Here is a 21,734-nt window from a genome sequence, read left to right as displayed (position 1 = left end):
AGCTTCTCTATGGCAAAACACACCCCCATTCAGATAAAGTAGCATACTACAGAATGGGAAAAGTTTGTTGTTGTTTTTTTTACCAACTACACATCAAATAAATGGCTAATATCCAAAATAAATTTTCAAAAGAACTAAAAACAAGTGGACATCAAGAAAACAATTAACTCGATTTAAAAATAAGGGTACAGAGCTAAACAAAGAATTCACAAAAGAGGAAACTCAATGACCACAAAACAGATAAAGGTTTAACATCCTTAGTCATCAGGAAAATGCAAATCAAAACTATTTTGAGAATTTATATTATACCGATCACAATGGTCAAGATCAATAAAATAAATGACAGCTCCTGCTGGAGAACATGGGGGAAAGAGAGACACTCAGCCATTGCTGGTGGGAATGTAAACTTGTACAGTCACTATAGAAATCGGTGTTGTGGTTCCTCCAGAGGCTAGGGCTAGATCTACCTCAAGGTCCAGCAATAACACTCTAGAGAATATACCCAAAGGATGCTTCATCCTATGACAGAGACACTTGCTCAATGACATCCATTGCTTCTCTGTTCATAATAGCCAGAAGTTGGAGACAACCAAGATGTCTGACACAGGATGAATGGCTAAAAATGAACATTCACACAGTGGAATATTACTCAGCCATTTAAAAAAAATTAAAGACATTCATAGGTAAATGAATAGAAGTAGAAAAAAATCATCCTGAATGACGTAACTCAGACCTAGTAAGACAAACATGGTGTGTATTTATCTGTATCATATTAGCGGTTAAGTCACTGACAAGCAAGCTATAATCCACACGGTTAGGTGGAGAATAAGGGACTAGGGGTGCAAGACGGATCTCCACAGCAGGGGGAAAAAAGCAAAGATAGTAATAGATGGATAAGGGAGTGGACTGGAATAAGAAGAACAAACAAGGGGGAGAAGGGGATATGGGGCAAGGGAAGGAATACTAGGAGGGGCACTAAAAGGGCCATTTGAGGGGTCATATGGAAACCTAACCCTGAAGATTTCTACAATATGAACATATATAAAGGTGATCTAAATGAAATTTCCAAATAAAGCTTCCAATGCAGGGACTGAATTAGAACTAATTGAGTTGTTGGCCAAAGGGACTGCCACGGAATCCCCCAAATAACCAAGGCCACTAGTGGCTCTCCATAAACTGACGGTAACGCCCTATTGCTGAAGACAATACCGACACAACTCGGTGATCATGGAGTCGAACAGCTGGCACCTACGTAGAGCCTTCATCCTTACGTGGTACTAGGTACTCTCCATGCTAGCAAAGAGGGATCTTTCTGCGCTATTCATTGGTTCCACGGTAGCACAGTCTGTGGGCATAGCCAATCAATATCTGATTTCACTTAAGGCCCGCCCATAAGATGGAACCCATAACCAACACTGCTTGGGTGGCCAAGAACCTGAGATTAGAAAGCCCAGGGACCTAGAAGAAAACCAAATACTAAGGTTAAAAGGAACACAGCAATAAAATAACTCCTAACATATTCAGCTATACTCATAGATTAGTGCCTTGCTCAGCAAGCCACAGAGAAGCGTCTATCTACAGTGGGCAGGAACATACAAGAACCAGACTACTGCACAGAGTGAGAGACCTTGGAACAGTGATCCCTAAAAGAGATATGTCCATCAAACCCCTCCCTTCGGGGCTCAGGGAACTCTGAAGGAAAGGAAACAGAAAGAATGTAAACGCCAGAGAGGATGGAGGACACCAAGAAAACGAGGCTTTGACACATCGGGGCTGTCACGCATATTAACTCACAGAGACTATCATAGCATCATAGGCCCAGCATGGGGCTGGACCAGATGGGGTCTGGGAGCACAGAGAAGTGGACAAACACCCCGTCTGTAACCCAAAAGCTTTCTCCAACTGATACCCACTTGCAAATGAAAAATTAGTACTGGAAAACGAACCACTCCTAAGAGTGGGCCTCACCCTCCCGTTTTCTGAAGAAAAAGGGAAGGCAAGTGAGGGAGAGGTGAGGGGGAGAGCTGATAGGAGAGGACGCAGGGAAAATTGTGGTCAGGATATAAAGCAAATTAACTATTTCCTTTAAACAGAGTAGGGCCCAGGTCCATCAGTAGATGGTGAACACAAAACAAACAACAGTATCTTTCTTTGGGGAGTCTTTGTCTCACAATGTTATATCAGGGCATTTCGTTCAACCTTACAGGTCCAGTTTTATTTTGTATGGACCTCTTGTGTGTGCAAGTGTGTGTGTGTCTCTGCACCTACATATTTTTTCTTTAGCTCTTTTTCTTATTTGGTTGTTTTGTCTTGTTGTGATTTGTTTGTTTGTTTTTTTTAATCTTACTGGACATTATTATTATTATTATTATTATTATTATTATTATTATTATTTAGATGCCTGTTTTCTAATTATATAGATTGGGACGGGAGCAGAGGTGGGGAGGACCTGGGAGGAGAATCTGTAATCAGAATGAAAGGGGCAAAAAAATATATATATACAGTTGTCAAAGGTGATGGCCGAATGCGGAGAGCATTAGCTATGAAGTTTCTGTGGGCCTTAACTTTAGCAAGTATGGAGTGCTTGAACCACCATGAAGTCTTACTATTAGATAAGCCCACTATTACTCAGGACCACAGGATCGAGCAGGTGCAGAGATCTTCCCACAGCAGCCTGACACACGTGTGTGTGTGTGTGTGTGTGTGTGTGTGTGTGTGTGTGTGTGTGTCGCCCATCTCTCTCTCAGTACCGTGGATGAACTATCTGTCCCCATACTTGACAACAACCACTTCAATCAATGCCCCACATCTGTTACAGTTTCCACTCTGATCCTTTTCCTTTCCCTACCAATTCTGTTAACCTTTGAAAGCTTAGAAATCTTATTATAAATATTTATTTACGGACTTTTTCTCTCTACTTGCACATGAGCTTCATGGGAGCAAGAAATATATCTGCTCTCTTCACTACAGAACCCAAGGTGAGCCAATAGTGTTTTATGAATAGAGAAATGAATGAGAGCACTCTGAATCTACGGAGTGTCTAAAAGTAGCATACATTCCTCTCCTAAACCATAATGTTAGCATGAAGCCATCAAGGAGGACAAACCATGAAGGCTGACCCGGACCTAGAGCCAGAATTCTGTCTGCAAAACATATATATGTTTCTCCCGGATCCTACTGACTTATAAATCAATTGTCTCACTGCATTCACGCCTTTCAGCTTAAACCACCAAGAATAAATAATAGACAAGATTATTAAAACAGACCTCCGGGAAGGCAGACGCGGAACCTCTCCTCTTCAGCAGGAAGAAATCAGTTCCCACACTACACCAGTCGAAAAAAAACTACTTTTTCATTAAAAACCCATTAGGCCCTTGTCCTATCTCTTTCTACACGCTAAGCATCTTGGGTAGATTTGGTTATTCTTTCCATAAGTTACATGTAGATGGCCATTAGCTAAAGACTACTTTTCACGAGAGTGTGCGTCCTCAGAGGGTCACAGGTATCTCTCCACCTCTAACCCTTCCCCTTCACTGGTGAAGGAGAATGATGCATGCAGCTATGAAGCTGGAAAGTGGAAGAGGTTTGCACCTCTCTCTCATCATCCTTTCTGAGGATAAGTCTTCTAAGGATAACACACCCTCTTCTGCTTGACTAGGGGCAATCCAGGCTCAACCTGACACACCAGGACGGGACTTGATGATACAACCTGTCTGTCACTGTGAGACTGGGCTTCCACACAGCCTCTTTTGCGAAGAACATCTTTGCTGTTTCTATTTCTCAGCATGCTCAGAGACTAGGCAGTCAAGAGGGCGAGTGTCTGTGCAAGCATTGTCTCGGAACTCAAACTGCCCCTAACAGTGTCCATCCATACCTTCTTTGGAAGCCTGATTGCAATGCAAGATTGTAGGAGGAGAGGAAGTTCTCTCATATCTAAATTCTTCTTTTTTTTAAATAAAGCTCCTTATTAGAATATGTTAGTTACACAAAGTACCGAGTTCATAACTTTTGTACATGTACTCTGTCCATACCCTCCTCCTTCATCCTTTAATCTCCATTTCTCCTCCTTCATATTCATCTTTCCATTTGTACTGTATTAAATAACTCCCTTTGCAGGTACATGTTCGATAGATATACGTAAATCTGTAGTCAGATTTAATCATTGCACACCAACTACATCAAAAAAGCAACATCCTCTTTCCATACAGAGGCTATGCACTCCAACGTCAAAACCCATGGGAAAACGGACCCAAAATGCTCTAAAAAATCTGAAACTTAATGCTCCATAAGATGTCAACTTAACCTCATGTGACAAGCCACAGTCATAATGCTGGCACAATAAAATGTACGAAATTGTCCTTAAGCTATAGGATGTATGGAGCATATATGAAGCATACAAGAATTCCATGTTTTGTGTTGGGTCTCATCCCTAAGCTATCTCATTTTGCAGATGTAAATCTTCCAAAATCATGAAACACAAAACATTTACAGTCCTGGGTCTTTCAAATAGGAGCCCTCAGCCTTTATTTAGAATTATTTGACTTTCTGTTCGAATGTCGAAAATAGTAGATTTTTCTTAATACTTCCAAAGCTTAAAACATTTCTGAGGTTTTAAACCCTTTTACAGACATCTGTGATTTAGCGTGACACTGTACACACAATAAGCCATCAAGGCAAAATATTTTCAAAGAAAACAGCCAGTCATTCACACTGGAACTGAAATGGATCAGCTTCCTGCTGAGAATCTTTAACTTATCTAAATAAAACTGAACCTTCGGCTTGCCCCTTTGACGTCACCATTTCTGCTCACGGTTTGCTGATGGTCATAAATCAGTGTCAGGAAGTTGTATCATATCAGATTTTTCCCATTATGGTCATGGTCAAACCCTACTGATTTTCCTCAAAAACTGCCCTTTCTTTTCTTCTAGTCATGTCTAAGTTCTCATTACCTTGGAGCATAATACTGCAAGTACCAAGCCCAAATTCCCCACAGTACAAGTTTTTGCTGAATATTTTTACGTAAATTATACCAAAAATACTGTCCAAGTCACTGTCCAGAAGCCCCAGGTCTGTATCACTCCTTTAATGATGTTAGTAATCTAAGACCCTCTATGTCAACTCACCATAAAAATGGGAGTCATAATAAAAATGAAATTACCCCATCAATAGAACAGTATCTACTACATCCGAGTAATCCATACATACATATATTAGCTGAGGTACCTAGCCTGAGTTCAACCCCCAGCTCTACATTAACAACACTAACGAATTACCAATTTTACCATGCTGTCCTCTCCAAATAGTTTGCTATCATTTCCAAATTTATAACATTGATATCTTTATTCATGTTAGACCCCTAAACTGCTAACCAAATGCTCCCCTAAACACACCAGAAACCTGGAGCTAAAACAACTTAATCTAAATCAAAACCTAAGCTGGGCATTGAAGGCCCTCTGGTGTGTGTTCTCAGCACCCTGCCTGTTAGCCCAGTAGGCCTGGCTCACCTGCCCGGCCCTCACAGTCCACTCTGATGGGCTACCAGGGAAAAGACCAAGTAGGTGAATCCAGATGGGTCCCAAGGCTCGCTTGGAACCCCACTCTTTCCAGGAAACCAGTGCATAAGGGACAAACGTCCTTGTGTAAGCTTCCACAGCTCTCACTATTAAATCATGTGACGCAAATCAAAGCCACCAGTATGAGAGGTGTCCGATTACATGTTTGTGCCATTTTCTTTCCAAAATGTTAAGGGCAAGTTATAGTACATTAACTGTGTTTAATGACCACTCTGAGAGAGTGGGAAAGAAGAGAAAGATGGCTTTTTAGGGGACAGTAGTTTCTTGGGAGTGTACGTTCCAGGTGGGGCTGCTCAAGATACCCAGTATGACACAGACACAGTGATTATGCTCTGGGATCATCTTATTTTCCTTATACATTGAGCTACAGGTGTTACAACAGAGAAAATGAGATAGTTGTATGTTCTAAGTATGTTATAGAGCGATACACCAATGTCTCATAAAGGATACCAAATGTCCCCAGTACACAATAAAGCTCACATCGCAGAGATGCAGTGTAAATCCCCAATATCCCAGACATGCTTAGGTGTTCTATCACCAGTCAAGGTTTCCCCAGGCACAGGGAGTAGAGAGACAATGGAGACTAAATGTTGGTGTCCTTCCTTCCCCAAGCAAGGAAGAGACCTGGGTGTGGTGCCTGAGGACTAAAGGCCTGGAGTCAGACAGGCCTGCATTTAGGTTTGGGCTCCACACTGACGACTGCTTTGCCGTCTTGCAAACAAATTGTGAAGATGAAGGCACTCCGAGGGAAATGTGTCCAATGGGAACCACAACGCTAAAGGAAGAACCTGCTCCACTTAGCACAACTCAAACACATGAAAAATGACTTATCGTCGAGGAGAGGAAGTCCCCTCTATCCCCCAGCGCCTCTTCCCTACTCCCACTCCAGCCTGGAATGTCTGGTGTGGCTAGAAGGACCATAAACCGAGGATGACAGAGGACCTAAAATCCAGACAAGCTGAAGCAATTCTTGCCCCATGACCCCACCTAGGGACCTGGGATTCTTTCCCAAGAACTGCTGATCGCTGCACTACGGAGACGTAGCTCACACAGACAATTTCCTTTATCGGGTACAAATTCGCAGAAACACGGTAAGCTGGCCTCAAGAGGGAAATCGGCCCAGCATTTCTGAGATCAGCTGAGGAAGCGTCTCAATCAACAACACCCCCAAATCCTGAGCCCTGGGTAAGGGAATAACTTTCATCACCACAAGCGACAGCAGCCAACTGTTGGAGCAAAGAGGCAAACAGGGTGAAGAGTCGACATTAAAGAGGACACCAAATGCCGAAAGGCTTAGCAAGGCTGTAAACACTTACGGAGAAAGGAACACATCTCTCCAGAGCAATTATGAGCACACTGAATACAGCCAATGCCCCGCCCCTTCTTAGCTCTCCATTTATCCCCATGGGTTCTTATCGTCATTAGACAGACTACTCTCAGAGGGTCTTTTCTTCTACCTACACATCTATCTCCATAGCTGGAGATTTTTCATAAAGCTATTGGGAAGATGAAAAGGCAGTGGGGGGGGGGTGCACTCATTAAAAATGAATAAAGAACTGTGAGCTTAGAGATCCTTCTCTTTTTTTTTTTCTTAAATCTGACTTTTAATAAATATTTGTTGCAACTGCACAATGTGTAAGATCTATAAAGTCACTCAGGAGAGAACAGCACATTCTTCAGTATTCAGGAATGTTAAATCATCGGGTAGGAAAAGGAAATACATGCTTTGAGGAGAAGCAGCCAAGTATTTTTCTGGGATACATCTTCAAATAGCCAAAGAGTAACAGGCTAACAAGATGAGGAGATTTGTTTTTGTAAATGAGGAACAAATACCAAAGTGTTAACCTTCCTAGCTTAGATTCTGAAGAAACCCTGGCTGGCTGTCACTATGAGAAACTGTTAGCCTGAAAGGTATATCGGATAAATACAATAGTCCTCACAGTTCTTACTGTTGTGAGATGGGCAGTAGCGCTTTTAATGATTAATACTGGGTCTAGAATTTAAATCTGTAAGCTTCAAAATCTGTTTGCAAGGGTTAAAGCAGGGAAAATAGTGCTAAAAGCACAGCAAGAATTCTGAAGGGTCTTCCTTGAAACTTTCTTTATGGCAATGAAATTTTCAAAATCTGACATTGCTTGGCTTGTGGGTGGCAAAAAGCTATGAGTTTTCTATTTCTTATATGATGGACTGGTGGAAATTTAGTGATAGCCGGCAGGAGTTATCAAAGGACTAAGCTGTATCATGCTAGGCTAAGGTGCAGCAACCAGATACGTTCAGATTTGGGCTTTGGGGTGCTACACTATTTGTGAAGACTTACCTTGCTGACTATCCCTAACCCAAACACCTCAAATGTTTAAATGGCTAAGCTGTTGGCGCTGGCCTTCCTCAGCTTCAAGAGCACCTGGCTTATGACATCATCCCCATCTGTAAATCCACCTGGTTAATGACCCGGTCTCCATCTGCAAAACCACGGTCAGACAGAGTCCTTCTTGTGCAGTCATTTCTCCAGCACTCCTTTGCCTTCCTTACTTACAAAGCCGGCCACCCAGATAATCCCGGATAATCTATTTTAAGGTCACTTGATTAGCAACCTACGTCTACCCTACCAACTCTATCTTCCTTTTCTACAGACACAGGCTCCAGGGGTTCAGATGAAGGTAATTGGGGGAGGGGGCACTAATCCACCACAGGCACCATTTCCAAGATTAGGTTATGATGCAGTCAGGTCATGATCGCAAATGTACTGACACTGTCTAGGCAGAGATGTCTACCTCTTAGATAAAATGTGGGCAGGTCACCAAGAGGTCGTGATGACAAATTTTTACCAAGACTTGGGGACAGTGAGCTAATCCTGATAAGGGAAAAAAAAAGACAGTTCAGAGTGGGAAAGTAGAAAGAGACAGGGGGTGGGGAAGGAAGAGAGGACCAGGATTGGGGAAGAAGCTGCAGGAAGTGGGGGTGGAGAAGAGGTTACAGGCAGAATTCGAACTCTAGCTTCAGAATTTGATTATCAAATTGATCTGGGTTTATTTGCTCTTTAAACCTATGAGAATCAGATTCCTATCACTTTATCTAAAATACCTGGGTCTGCTAAATGAATTTTCAATGAAATGAGTGGAAAGGAATTCCAATAAGTAGGAGGGTGAAAGAACTGAGGCAGGCTAAGGTGAATAGATTCCAAATCTGACATGCTCACAGTCCACAAGTTCACAGAGAACTAACAAGCAGGACACTCAGAAGTTTCACAATCATATAAACTTTCAGATTTGAGGTGTTTGGGTTAGGGACAGTCAGCAAGTGAGTCTATACAAAGAGTGTGCACCCCAAAGCTCAAATCTGAACACTTCCGGTCACGAGACTTTCTGTTAAGGAAGATTCCTCTCGTACCACAAGTACGGCTAGGAAAAAATGCGGTTGCAAGAACATTTTATCATTGTTCCTTCCTCCGCTCCCTTTGCTGCTGGACTTCAGTGGCTTCAGCCACCCTGCACTGAGAAGTAAGTATGAAGATACCATGTGAAATTGGAGATCTCAAAGATCTTTAAATAAACATCATATGGTTGCTAAGTAGCTGGATGGGTTACAGGGCCATTACAGAGCAAGCTGAAGCTCCAGAAAATGCATGTTGGGCAGCAGACCTAAATGTGGGAAATAGAATGAAACACCCCTTTAAGTAAATGCATATGTGGGTTTTTATTAGGACATTGGCATGTTGTTTTTGCATATTAATAAAACTTTAAAAAAATGGTTTTCTAAGTACACATCTAAGACATCCTGATCCTAACAGCCACTGGTTCGACTTGCTTACCAGGAGGCAGAATTTTAGGAATCCTCATAAAAGTATCACACTTTTAGAAAGTAAGAAGTGGCAAGATATGGCCAAGTTGTACACAGGACAGTGACACTTGGGAAAGTGTGATACTGTCAGCTTCTTCCCTGACTACTTGATAATGTGAAGATTACAGGATACCAGTGAGCCCTAAGAGTAGACTTTGCATGTAAAAGAGAGGTTTTTACCTGTAAAGGAATTCCAAGTCACATCATTAATAATTTGAATGATTGCTTTTGTTTATATTCATGGGTCCAGTCAACGGGGTTAAGGAACTTCCTTTTTTTTTTAAGTTTTTATTTGCTCTTCTTCCGGTTTCAAAAAAATTTTTTTTGTTTTACAGTCAATTCAAGAGCAGGTTATATTTGTTTCAAGCTGCTTGCAATCTGTCTAAAGTCCACACAGATTTATCATGCTGAATTTGTGGCAATCATTTTTATAAACAAGAGGATGACATTTTTACCACAAAATCTGTTTTAGGGATTACAGTTAGTCAGCAAGCCCAGGCACAGTTACCCAGGAAATTAAGATGGGTCAATCACATGTGGGACGAAGGGAGATTTCTGGTGCTAGGAACGCCCCTCTCCCGCCCCTGGCTTTGCTATCCATTTTGAGGACGTTAAGTCTTGAGTTTTATTTTGGCTCTTCTCTCCAGTCAATCTGTAGATCTTCCCGAAGTGGCAATAAAATGCTAAAAACATGCTTAGAGATTGGTTCGTGTGTGTGGGATCCTTGCAACAACAAAAAATGGTAAACACCTCGCCCCTCTCAGGGACCCTTAACTATTTCAAATGTATTCTAATATCGAAACAAAGCCAAAATGAACTCTTTAGTAAATTTTCTAAAAAGCCAATTAACTCCTAAATTGCAAGGGGTTGATTCCATACTTTTTTTCCCCAAAAGCCACTTGTCAAAATAGATGAAGTGTGCCTCTAAGACTTTCTTTCTAAGGAGTCATTTGACATGCAGGTAATGACCTATATAACACCACATGGCCACATTCATTACTATAGGAAAGTAGACACTCTGAAAAAGGAATTATCAAGTTGTGGACAATTATGATGGGATACAGTGACTTTTGCAAGAAGTCTGGGATGGAATGGACAGCAGAAACAAGTCTCCTCATCCAGTGTTTCTTCATACAAACACCTATTATCACACCAGTTATTCCAACTAGACTTCATACCAACTATACTTTGCGTGCACAGGTTAACCACTCCTTGTCCAAAAGGCTTAAAACTGTAAGATTTATGCTTTCAGATTTTGGAGTTGAATCTAAAAGACTGGAATGAAAAGAGCAGGGCATAAAAACTTTGCTGAGTCGAGGCCCTGGGTGATTATCAGAGAGTTCCAGCGAACACAGAAACCATAAAGAAGGCAGCCACGGCGCACACATGTAACATATCTGTCCGCAGAATAGAGAACGACAGCTTGCAGGGAGAGGCACCAGTGGAGTTTCGGAATAACTTGGATAAGTTGAGGAATCAAAGTTGATCTCTATTCCATTACAGGATTCCTGAGGAGAATCTCCACCTCTAGCAGCAAGCCTCTTTCCAAAAGAATGAGTTCTGTGGAAGCGATCCCTGTAGACAGTCCAAGTGATAGAACCGAATTCTTCATCTCTGAACCGCTCAGAATTTTACCAGGCCATTTGGAATCGTCCCTAATGGATTTCCAAGGCAGTCTGAGTTGGCTTCTCGAAAGCAAAGAATGTTTAAAGCTCGTCATCCTGAGGCAGGGGTGACCTTGAGGGTTTTCTTAACATTTCTGGGCACTAGAGGATGATTTGAGACAGTAACAAGAGAACGGCAGAAGCATAGACAAGAAAAATTTCAGCTCAACGGCAACAGCAACCTTCAGTTACAAGGGGGAATAGGCAAATCAGGCAATGATTCCAAGCAGGCCACGGGGAAAACCTAAGTAGACCTTCCAAGGCTGCACATAGAATTCTTAAGCATGGGCAGGAGAGCATGCAGAATGAACGAGCCAAGGTCCCTGTGCTTTGTGGTATGAAAGTAGTCACAAGATGCCTCCAAAACACTGAATGATTATCTGGTGGCCATTGTCATAGTCACCATTTTCTTGGGGACTCACTAAACCTGAAGAAAGGCACAGAACAAAAGCATTTATTTAAGGAAATCCAGAACATAGATCTTAATGGAATAATGGCCCTGCCTGAGACACCGGGTAACAGATCTCTGAGGTACCAAGCATGGCTTTAAGACACAACCACCTTAGAGCGAGAGTCTTTGCTTTCGTGACGTAAGCAGTGACAAGGCCTCCACATTCCATGTTAACCTTTAGCTAAGGGACTCCCCCTGGACTCTGAAAACTATACATAAAGATAGATATAGTTACATCCCAATGATGACAGATTATTTCTTAGTAAACTAAGCATCTGAGAGGACAGAGTTAAGCTACGTCCTGAAGGATGAAATGCCATGGATGTTGCAACTGAAGACTAGAAGTACAGTAGAGAAAAATAAACACGCCCTGGTTCCAACCAGGGTTGTTGAGGAAAAACAGCTTAATCCAATACCGTGATCCCTCCCCAAGCGACACAGGGGACGGTTTCAAAACAAAGAGACTAGGGATTCTTTTTTTCAATTTTTCCAATTTCCACACAACTATAATTGTTTCCTAACCCTGGTGTGTCACGGAACAAGCCTCCTAACCCAATTAAGCCAGCCAGCCAGATGCCCACAATTACTCCCTCGAATCCCACGAAGACCATGTGCTGAGTCAGACAAGAAAGGGTTCCACAAGAGACACAGAAACATGCCTGTGAGCTCACGAATCACACATGGCCATACATCCCCAAATGCACTTCAACATGCACAGGTTGGGCAAAGGGGTAGGGAGTTTCTCTCTTAACAAAGAGGTCCCAAAAGAGAACCAAGTTCAAAATCTGTTTCCCCATTTTCTCTAGAATGAGTCAAACCTCCCCTCATACCAAGATTGTATATTCCCCCACTGGCTAAGAGAGAAGCCATATCAACCATGAGACACTACACAGTTGAGAAACCTAATGTATTCTAACCTGCCACTGCCTCTACTAGAAACTGCCTCCTCTCTACCTGAATAGAATCCTTCTCCTACTCTAGTGGGCTAACACATGTCAATATGGGATTTTTTTTTTAAATTGGCATCCTGGGCCATATGATACTAGAGTATCATACGGTGTGATTTCATTTATAAAAAGAAATGCCAGGCAAAATTAATCTAACCCTGTTATAAAATCAGGGGTGTGGTTACATTTAAATGATGGATGAGAATCAGGAAGGTGGCAGGAGAGAAGCCACAGGGTTGTTGGCAACGTTCCACTTATTGATCCATGTGCATTAGTATACACCGCAGGAGAAGCATCAAGCTGGAGAGTGGATACGCACTGTCCTGCAAGCATATGCGACTTTCATTCCTTTCAAACTTAGTTTCCCCACAGCTTGCGGCTTATTGCTAAATTACGTTTCCCTCTTCCTGAAACATACTCGGAAACCATTCAGAGCTATGGAATTCCTCTCGCCAACTTGTAATGCAACAGACATAAATAATAAATATATAAATAAATAATAAATACATAAGATAAATTTTACAGACGGGACTAGTGTTTCCTAGTGCGTCACTAAGCGAACAGCATCTCTAGGCTGTTGCATACACCCTCCTTTCAAGTGAATGGCTACTGAGAGAAAAAGGCATATGCATAGAAGTATATTTTACCAAATCTGTAAGTCCCTTTTGAAGTGGAGACAGCAAAGAATTTACTATTGTGGGTAAGGATTTCTGAAACGGAGCACTCCTAACACTCCCACAGAGTCAGTTCACTGACTGTAAATGAAGACTCTACTCCGTTAGCACAAGACGAGGGGGTCAAAATCCTTCATGTCACTGTCGCTGCTGCTGTTTCTTTCATTAAACTAGAGTGTGGTAAATAAAATGGCAGAAGCAAAGAGGAACCTCACAGAACAGAGGTAGGAAGACAAACACTATAAACCTCCAGAAATACAACCTAGGAGCAGCCAAGAGCACCCCTGCCAGGCTGCTGACTCATCTCCCCTGAGCCAAAGTTTAAAGCACACCTGTACTGTTTTCTTTGCTGCAGAAAGAGCTACTCAAGTAATTGATACCAATCAAAGGTCTGGACCCAAGTCAATCCTGGGCCTCTTACAGGAGAGCATCCTGATTCTCTTCGATAAACTTCATCGGGGCAACACGTTTTATCGTGCGGATCAAATGTGTTGGAAGAATGGGTCCTCTTAAGAACATCCTTTTCCTTGCATATTGAAATAGTGTCTGGTGGGATAAGTAATTAAAACTAAGACTGTTCTTTTTCATATTTGCTTGGAGACTTTTTTTTTCCGATCCTTAAAAAAGATAAGGCAGATGGCTGAGTGCAGTCAATCACCACAAAACTAATGTGTCTTCTTAAGACAGTTTGCAGTGCACTCTCAGCCACCATCCTCCCTTCTGTTCTGCTCTTGCCACTTAAATTCCAAACATGGGGAGGAGCCTCCCCAGCACTAGAGCCCTGAGTAAGGAGATGTTCACACACTCCTGCTGCAAGCTGCATGCATAAATGGTTCACAGCTCCATGGTGTTAAAAAAGTGGAATGGACTCGAGAGAAAGTACAAGATTTTGGATTTGGATCCTTCTCAGAACGGCACGAAGAGAATTAACCCTCTCGCACACTGAGCAGTAGTATCCAGATGCACCAGTTATGGACAGCATCACCCATCAACAGCCACGCCCAGCAGCTATCACATTCCCTAAGCTGGGGGTTATTAAAGGCATTTTTGACTCCGAATATTTCCAATTTATGATGGGTCTGTCTGTGAAACGTCATCTCGCCCTAAGTTGAAGGGCATTTGTACAAAGCTTTGGACCTGGAGGTTGGTTGCACCCATTAGTTAACATGTGTGGATCTCACTGTGCACACTGCGGCAGGCAGCTGTAGCTGTAACAAAGTTTCTCAAGCTTCCTTTCCTTCAACTCTGTATCAGGCACACCCACCCCATTCCAAAACTGTGAGAAGCAGATGATACAGTGCTCAACCTGGAATTTAGTAAGTGTAACCAAGTTTGCAGTGGTAGAGATAACTTTTCTCTTTAAAATATAAATAAAACAACAACCAGAACGTTACAGCCTGATGCGATAGCACATACCTCTCATCCCAGCACTGGGATAAGAAAAGGCATCCTTGCCCACTTACTGAGTTCCCAGCCAGCCTTAACTATTTCATACTGTCACTTCAAAAATGCAAAATTCATAGTGAGGAATCCAAAACCAAAATTATCTTTTAAACTAATTTAAATAAAGTGTGTTATTGTAGATGGTATGGTGGTTTGAGTGAGAATGTCCCCCCTAAGCTCATCTGCTTACTTCTCTCTGTTCCTAGTTGGTGGAACTGTCTGGGAAGGATCCGGTGATGGGCTTTTTGAGGGGAGGGGACTTTTTTTAGGGTGGGCTTTTGTTTCAAAAGACTCATGTCATTCCAAGTTAATCTATCCCTTCCTTGTGGTTGTATCTCAGGACGTGAGCTCTCAGCTATTGCTCCAGCATCATGCCTGCCTGTCTGCCTGATGCCATGTTCTGACCGTGATGATATTGGACTCTAACCCTCTGAAACTGTAAGCCCCAAATAAAACTCTTTCTTCTCTAAGTTCCCTTGAATCTTGGTGTCTCTTCATAGCAATTGAGAAGTATCATACCTAAGCTCAACTCACAGTACCCAGTGAATGAATGGTACAGTGGTGGCTAACAACCATCTCTACCTCTAGTCCCAGGGGATCTGACGCCCTCTTCTGGCCTCCTTGGGCACTGTACATGTATAAACAGACATAGGCGGGCAGAACACCCCATACACATAAAATAATGTTTACATGTGGATTATAAGAATGTTGATTATATCCTGGCTTTCCAAGATGAGCATTTCCAAAACAAACTCTATATATTATGAAAAACGTCAAGAGATGATTGTAATCTTTGGAGTGACTTGCTATAACAGTACTCTGAACTTCAGTCTCCTCACTTGTAAGATAGGAGTAGTGAATAGCCCCCCCCACACACACACACACACACACAGCACCAGGTGCAAAAGGCCTTAATAGTATCTTGTGCATCCAAAGATGATTATTTTCAAGCACGCGGAATAAAAAAAGAAACTCACCCAAGAGAGTAGACAAAGCAAACTTAAGGGAAAACAAACAAACAACACAAACAAATGTGAGTTTTCATCCTTTTCCCCTTCCTCCGAGAACTCTGACAACTGTCCTCAGTTATAACTAAATTTGTTTCTCCTTATGTTACACAAGTTGACAGCCTAACTTTACACATCTCTGGTGTTCCAAGCCCACTATAACATTCCCAGTGCATACCAGCAGCTTGCACCAAATCAGTAATAAATTAATGCTCAAGAAGTGGAACTACTAGGGGGGTTATTGACACCTCTATAATTTAGCCTGAGGAACACAGGACCCACCCACGGAAAGCATAAGAGTAGAAGTGATTCCAGACCATCCATTATTTTAACCACTAATTAGAAAACTTTCGAAAACAATTCTTTTGCTTGGCTTACTTTTGTTCTCAGCTCACAGCTAGGATAAGAGTGACATTTGAGAAGGAGGCTTACCTATTTGTACCATTTCTTCAGCACCAGCCTGGAAAGGAGGGGTGGGGAGTAAGAAAAAGAAACGGTTACTGGGTTTCATCTTATCAAGCTGTGCGGTTATTTCTCCCATCAGTGCTTTTTGGGAACTGGCTAATCAGGAGACCCAGAGACTGGAATTGCTGCCTGAAGGCTGACCCTTAGTTCCTAGAAGGCTCTTGTGACAGGAGCGTGAGCCAATTCTATGACTATATGAGAAAGGGACTTGTTGGCCAGCTTTAATTTTAGTATCTGTGAAGCGAGTAAAATAGTGACCCTCAGTGGCCTCTTCAGAAAACTCTAATACGCTTTAGGAAGGGGGAAAAAAGTCTACATTTCACCAGGTGAGAAGCGGCCTGAATCCTAAGGATCAACTAGAGGAATGCTCCACTCTTAAAGCCCGGTGGTCAGACTAAGCAAACTGGAGAGGCTACAAAAACTCACTGGAAAACCATGCACTGAGAGCCCACAGCTCCAGTGTGGGTGTGATTTACTACAAAAGGCTTCCCAGGCTGAGCCCCCTTCAAGGGCTCTTCTGAGAACATCAGCTTCACCTTGAGTCTCCACGGGGTGGGGGCAGGGCCGAAAGGCACCAGAGCTGCACTCAATTTAGCTTTAAAAAGAGGAGGAGTTGTGCGGAGGGGGAGGGGAAGAGGCGGCAGACGCCTCCAGCTCCGGCAGCCCGCGGAAAAGGCGAGGGCAGGAAACGTCCCAGGCCCTCCCCAACTGTCAAACTGCAGCCCAGCCCCGGTCCTCCCAGGACACGTGTCTGCTGGGTAGCTCCGGGTCTTGCCTGGGGACTTCTTGAAACCTCTTGTCCCTGGCTACCCGCAGGAGCAGGGAGTCAGGAGGAGGAAAAGCCTGTGGGCTCCTGGATCCGCGACCCTAACTTCTCGCCAGAGCGCCCGGAGCGCCCTCGCGAAAAGTGGGGTACAGCCTGGTGGCCCGCTAGGATGAGATCTGGCTCCAGTCTCACACCTGGACCGTTTCTGGTCGCCGCGGGCTAAGGAATCCCCAAGTGTGATGAGCTCGGGCTCTCCGGGGAGGGCTGTCCAAACTCCGGTGCAGTGAGACCCCAGGCCCCAGCCCCGCGCAGCGCCCGACCCTCCATGCGCCTCCTCGGAACGCAGAAGATGCCCCAGAAGGATGGCAAGGGAGGAAGGGAGAGTGAAAGGGATGGAGGGGAGGAACTCTGTCGGGAAAAGGTTGGGTCTGAGTTTTTTATTATTATTTTCCACTTACTTGTCCATCAGCTGATGTCCTAACCTCTACCAGAGAGGCTGCTATCAACCAAAGTGACAGGAACACCATCACGAGTCGAGTGCACTTCGCAACTACTGGGCAAAGCAGCTACCCCAGCGTAAAGCACCCCAAAATAAGTTTCCTTTAAAAAGCGCAAAGAAAATGGAAGAAGGGGTGGGGGGCGTGCAGAGCTTTTTAAAAAAGGATCTTGGGCTTTGCTCAATGAAAAGGCAACGCGAGCTGTGCGCCTGGCCCCGTGCCCTGTCGGTCCTTTCCACTTCACCTTCTCACCCTGTCCTCCCAAGCCGACAGTGAGGGAGCCAGAGGTGCCGCGAGCCGGGCAGAGGCTGACCCGAGTCGGGGAAGGAACCGGGGCGTCCCACTCTCTGCCCCGGGGCTGCTTTTGCGAGGCTCTCGGAGCACCGTGGGCCGCCGAGGCTAAGCACCGAGATGGCTCGGGTCCCAGGAGCGCAGCGGCGGGGAGAAGTGGGAGCCGGAGCCCAGCGAGCGGGAGAAAGAGGCAGCGCGAGCCCTGGATCCTCCGCCGCACACGCAGTGGGGGCGGGAGGACGAGGGGAGGAGGCGGCCGCCTAGGAGGAGGGAGGAGTGGGCCGCTCGCCCGCTCCGGTTGCTCGCGGGCCCCGGCCGTCTGCTCTCTGCCTGCGACCCGCCGGGCGCTAATAAGGCGACCGAGTCACCCCCTCCCTCCTCCGGGCGGCCCCTCCCGCCGCGCGCCCACGTCACGCGGGGCCAGCGCCCCCGGCGCAGGGTCAGGACTCGCACTGTCCCGGGGGCTACGAAAGCGCCGCCTGGACCCCGCATCCCCTTGGTCTCCGTGATGGGACGAGGGGCGGGGAGGGTCCCAGACGCGCCTCCCAGCAGGACTAGAGGAGGGAGGGGGAGGGTCCGCTCACCAGACCTGGGCTGGAGGAAATCACCTCCTCCAGCCTTTCTCATCCTTACCCCACCCCCCACCCACCCAGGCAGAGGGAAAGTCTCCAAAGAGAAGCCCAAGGACCCAAGGACCTGGGGGATTTTACCCTCCAGACACTCATCCCCTCCCACGCTTGCATGGGCGCGCGGGGGGCGCGGGGGGGCTCTCTCAGCAGAGCTCTTGTTTATGCTTTATTCGTTTATATTAGTTTTCAAAGATACCGCGTTCCCTTTCTTGACTCAACCGGATGTTTCCGTTTATCACTAGAGTACACAGGCCTCAGGGTCTCTTGCTTACACCCAGATTAAGTTATCTAGTGGCTTCTGCGGTTTGCAGTTTTCTGGGACGAAAGGACGGCGACCTGGGGGTTGCTGGAATCCCAGACCTACCTCACAGGGGTAGACCACGGTGGTCTTGGCTGGGGAGGGAGTGGGCGAGGAGGGAGTTCTTCTGTCCACGAAGAGCACCCTCACCCAGGATCAGACCAGAGTAAGGGGGCTCATATTAAGGTGGAATTTTCAAGACTTCACCTGGAGATAGCAAAGTGGATTCGGGTTGCCGGGCCAATTCTATCAAGGTGTAGTTAATTTTGCTATACGATTTCATAAACTGTTTATTCCTAGAGAGCTAAAAGAAAGGCCGTACTCTGGTTTATACATCACACTGCGTTCATTGCTGTGTTGGCTGTCCTGTCAAAATCCTGTAAGAAGGACATTTGCAGGAACGTATGGGAAGTGCCCTCATCTAGCAACACGGTGTATTAGGTTAATTAGTTAATTATTGCTTAGAAATAGGATTAGACCCTCAGGACTGAAACACCTCTAAATTGACTTTCCCCTTCAACTCCAGCCTACAGCATTGTGGGCTGTCCTGGACTTGAGGTCTAGGGATGAATTCCCTATCCATTACAGCAAAGAAGCCTCAGCCTTGCGTAACTTTAAAAAAAATGTGACCATTGTATACAAGCAGGTAAAAGGATAGCAGAGGACAAACAGACCTGGGTTCTAGACACACACACACTCGCTCCTGTAAGTCCTGGAACTCCATTTTTGCTTCTTCCCTTTAAAGTATTTCCACAATAAAGCTCTCCCATCTGAGGCATTGACAAATAATGGTTCCCCCATGCTTCTACAGCAGTGGTCTGTGTCAGTTCACAGCGCTGAGATGTTGGTCTGACACTGAACGCCTTTTTCACACAACAAGCAATTCAGGGAACTTTCAGGAAAATGTGCTTCAAGACAGGACGTTTGGCCTTGGCTCGTGTGTGTGTGTGTGTGTGTGTGTGTGTGTGTGTGTGTGTGTGTGTGTGTTACTGTCGCTTATTTGAAATTCCATTATTTGGTTTTGCCTGTTCTGCCTAAAACAACTCTGGTGTTTTCTGTCTGTTCCTTTTTCTTTTCTCTAAGTTCTGTTTGGGACTCCCTTGATTTCACAACCTCCTGAGTCATGCATGACCCTCACTCTGACAAATGCTGATTTAAGCGCATGCCATAAGGTCTTTGTTTATCTGATTCTAAGGTGAGCTCTCACTAACAAGGTCCTCCCAACCTAATCCAAGGCAGAGCTCCACAAGCTATTCCCTGGTTTGTTTTTAGTGTGTATGTGTGTATGTCTGTGTGTGTGTGTGTGTGTGTGTGTGTGTGTGTGTTGTGGTATGTGTGTATGTCTGTGTGTGTTTTGTGTGTATGTGTGCCTGTGTCTGTGTGTGTGTGCCTGTATCTGCGTGTGTATGTGTGGTGTGGTATATGTGTGTGTGTGTGTGCCTGTGTGTGTGTGCCTGTGTGTGTGTGACTGTGTGTGTGTATGTGTGTGTGCCTGTGTGTGTGTGCCTGTGTCTGTGTGTGTGTGTGTGTGTAGTGTGGTATGTGTGTATGTCTGTGTGTGTTTTGTGTGTATGTGTGCCTGTGTCTGTGTCTGTGTGCCTGTATCTGTGTGTGTATGTGTGGTGTGGTATATGTGTGTGTATGCCTGTGTGTGTGTGCCTGTGTCTGTGTGTGTCTGTATGTGTATGTGTGTATGCCTCTGTGTGTGTGCCTGTGTCTCTGTGTGTGTGTGTGTGTGTGTGTGTAGTGTGGTATGTGTGTGTACCTGTGTCCCTGTATCTGTGTATGTATGTGTGTGCCTGTGTGTGTGTGTGTGTGTGTGTGTGTGTGTGTGTAGGGTGGTATGTGTGTGTACCTGTGTCCCTGTATCTGTGTATGTGTGTGTGTGTGTGCCTGTGTCTGTGTGCCTGTGTGTGTGTATGTGTATGTGTGTGTATGTGTGGTCTGGTGTGCCAATCTATCAGTCAACTAAAGTCTGTGAAATAAGCATGAAAAGAAAATGAGTGAATATTGTTTTATTTCCCACTTCCTAGGGACATCATAAAATCGCATGGCTTTTACTGTAAACTGCCAAGCACGTTAGCGCGTTATTTAGAACATGGTAGGGTCTTACATTTCTGTAGAGGGAGGGCATGCGTGCAGATAGTTTACTGGAATTCTTGAATTCTTGTCACAAACTGACCCCTCCAGCCTGCCTGGAATTAGCCCTCTCCCCTTCACACGCCTCAGCTGTAGCTACAATATTGGTTCTCACACATTGTCCCCTCCAAGTAGATGAGAGCATGGTATACAGGAAACCATATATTTAAAACCCAAAACTACTAAGCACCTGGAGGTAGGGCTTCTTTCAAACTGTATTTCTCATTTAGAAATAATTTCAACAGTTATCCTACGTTTCACCAGGCATGCAGAATACTTTTCTATACTCGGACATGTCCAAGCAGACGAGTAGCTTATTTACTCTGAATAAGTGAAGCTGTATTTTGGATCTTGAGGTTTTTGACACCTGTTTGTTTTGTTACTTATTCCCTTTACATCCTGCTCACTACCCCCTTCCCAGATATCCACTCCCACATCCTTCTCCCCATGTCCCCCTCTTCTTCTTCCTTTGGTCAGTGGGGCCCCCTGTGTATCCTTCCCATACCCTGGCACATCAAATCTTTGTGAGGCTAGGCACATCCTCTCCCACAGAGGCCAGACAGGGAGCCCAGCTAGAACATATCCCACAGAGAGGCAAGAGCTTTTGGGATAGCCCCCACTCCAATTGTTGGGGGACCCGCATGAAGACCAAGCTGCACATCTGTTACATATGTGTAGGAGGCCTAGGTCCAGCCCAGTGTGCTCTTTGGTGCTTCAGTCTCTGAGAGCCCCAAGGGTCCAGGTTAGTTGACTTTGTTGGTCTTCCTGTGGAGTTCCTATCCTCTTCAGGGCCCTCAATCCTTCTTATTCATCCATAAGAGTCCCCAAAAGCCATCCACTGTTTGGTTGTGGGTATCTATATCTGTCTGAGTCAGCTACTGAATGGAGCCTCTCAGAGGACAGCTATGCTAGACTCCTGTCTATAAGCACAACCAAGTATTATAGTGTCAGGGATCGGTGCTTTCCCATGGGATGGGTCTCAAGTTGGGCCAGTTACTGGTTGGTCATTCCTCAGTCTTTACTCCATCTCCTGTCCCTGCATTTCTTGTAGAC

The 21,734-nt window shown here is 44.8% G+C and overlaps 1 protein-coding gene across 2 annotated transcripts in view; it reads right to left on the bottom strand.

Annotated features, from left to right (window-relative positions):
* The window catches only part of Adamts3 (ADAM metallopeptidase with thrombospondin type 1, motif 3), a 206,639-nt gene extending 188,798 nt beyond the window's left edge, over positions 1-17,841 (bottom strand). For both annotated transcript variants that reach the window (NM_001394709.1, NM_001394710.1), the window contains exons 1-2: positions 17,286-17,841; positions 16,029-16,056 (exon numbers count right to left, since the gene is read on the bottom strand). In NM_001394709.1, coding sequence (NP_001381638.1) covers positions 16,029-16,056; positions 17,286-17,354 — 97 coding nt within the window. In that variant the 5' untranslated portion in view covers positions 17,355-17,841. The remainder of the gene's footprint in view (positions 1-16,028; positions 16,057-17,285) is intronic.
* Positions 17,842-21,734: the final 3,893 nt, after the last annotated feature.

Source organism: Rattus norvegicus, chromosome 14 (assembly GCF_036323735.1).
Source record: "Rattus norvegicus strain BN/NHsdMcwi chromosome 14, GRCr8, whole genome shotgun sequence".
NCBI lineage: Eukaryota > Metazoa > Chordata > Mammalia > Rodentia > Muridae > Rattus > Rattus norvegicus.
This window is presented reverse-complemented; position numbering and strand designations above follow the sequence as displayed.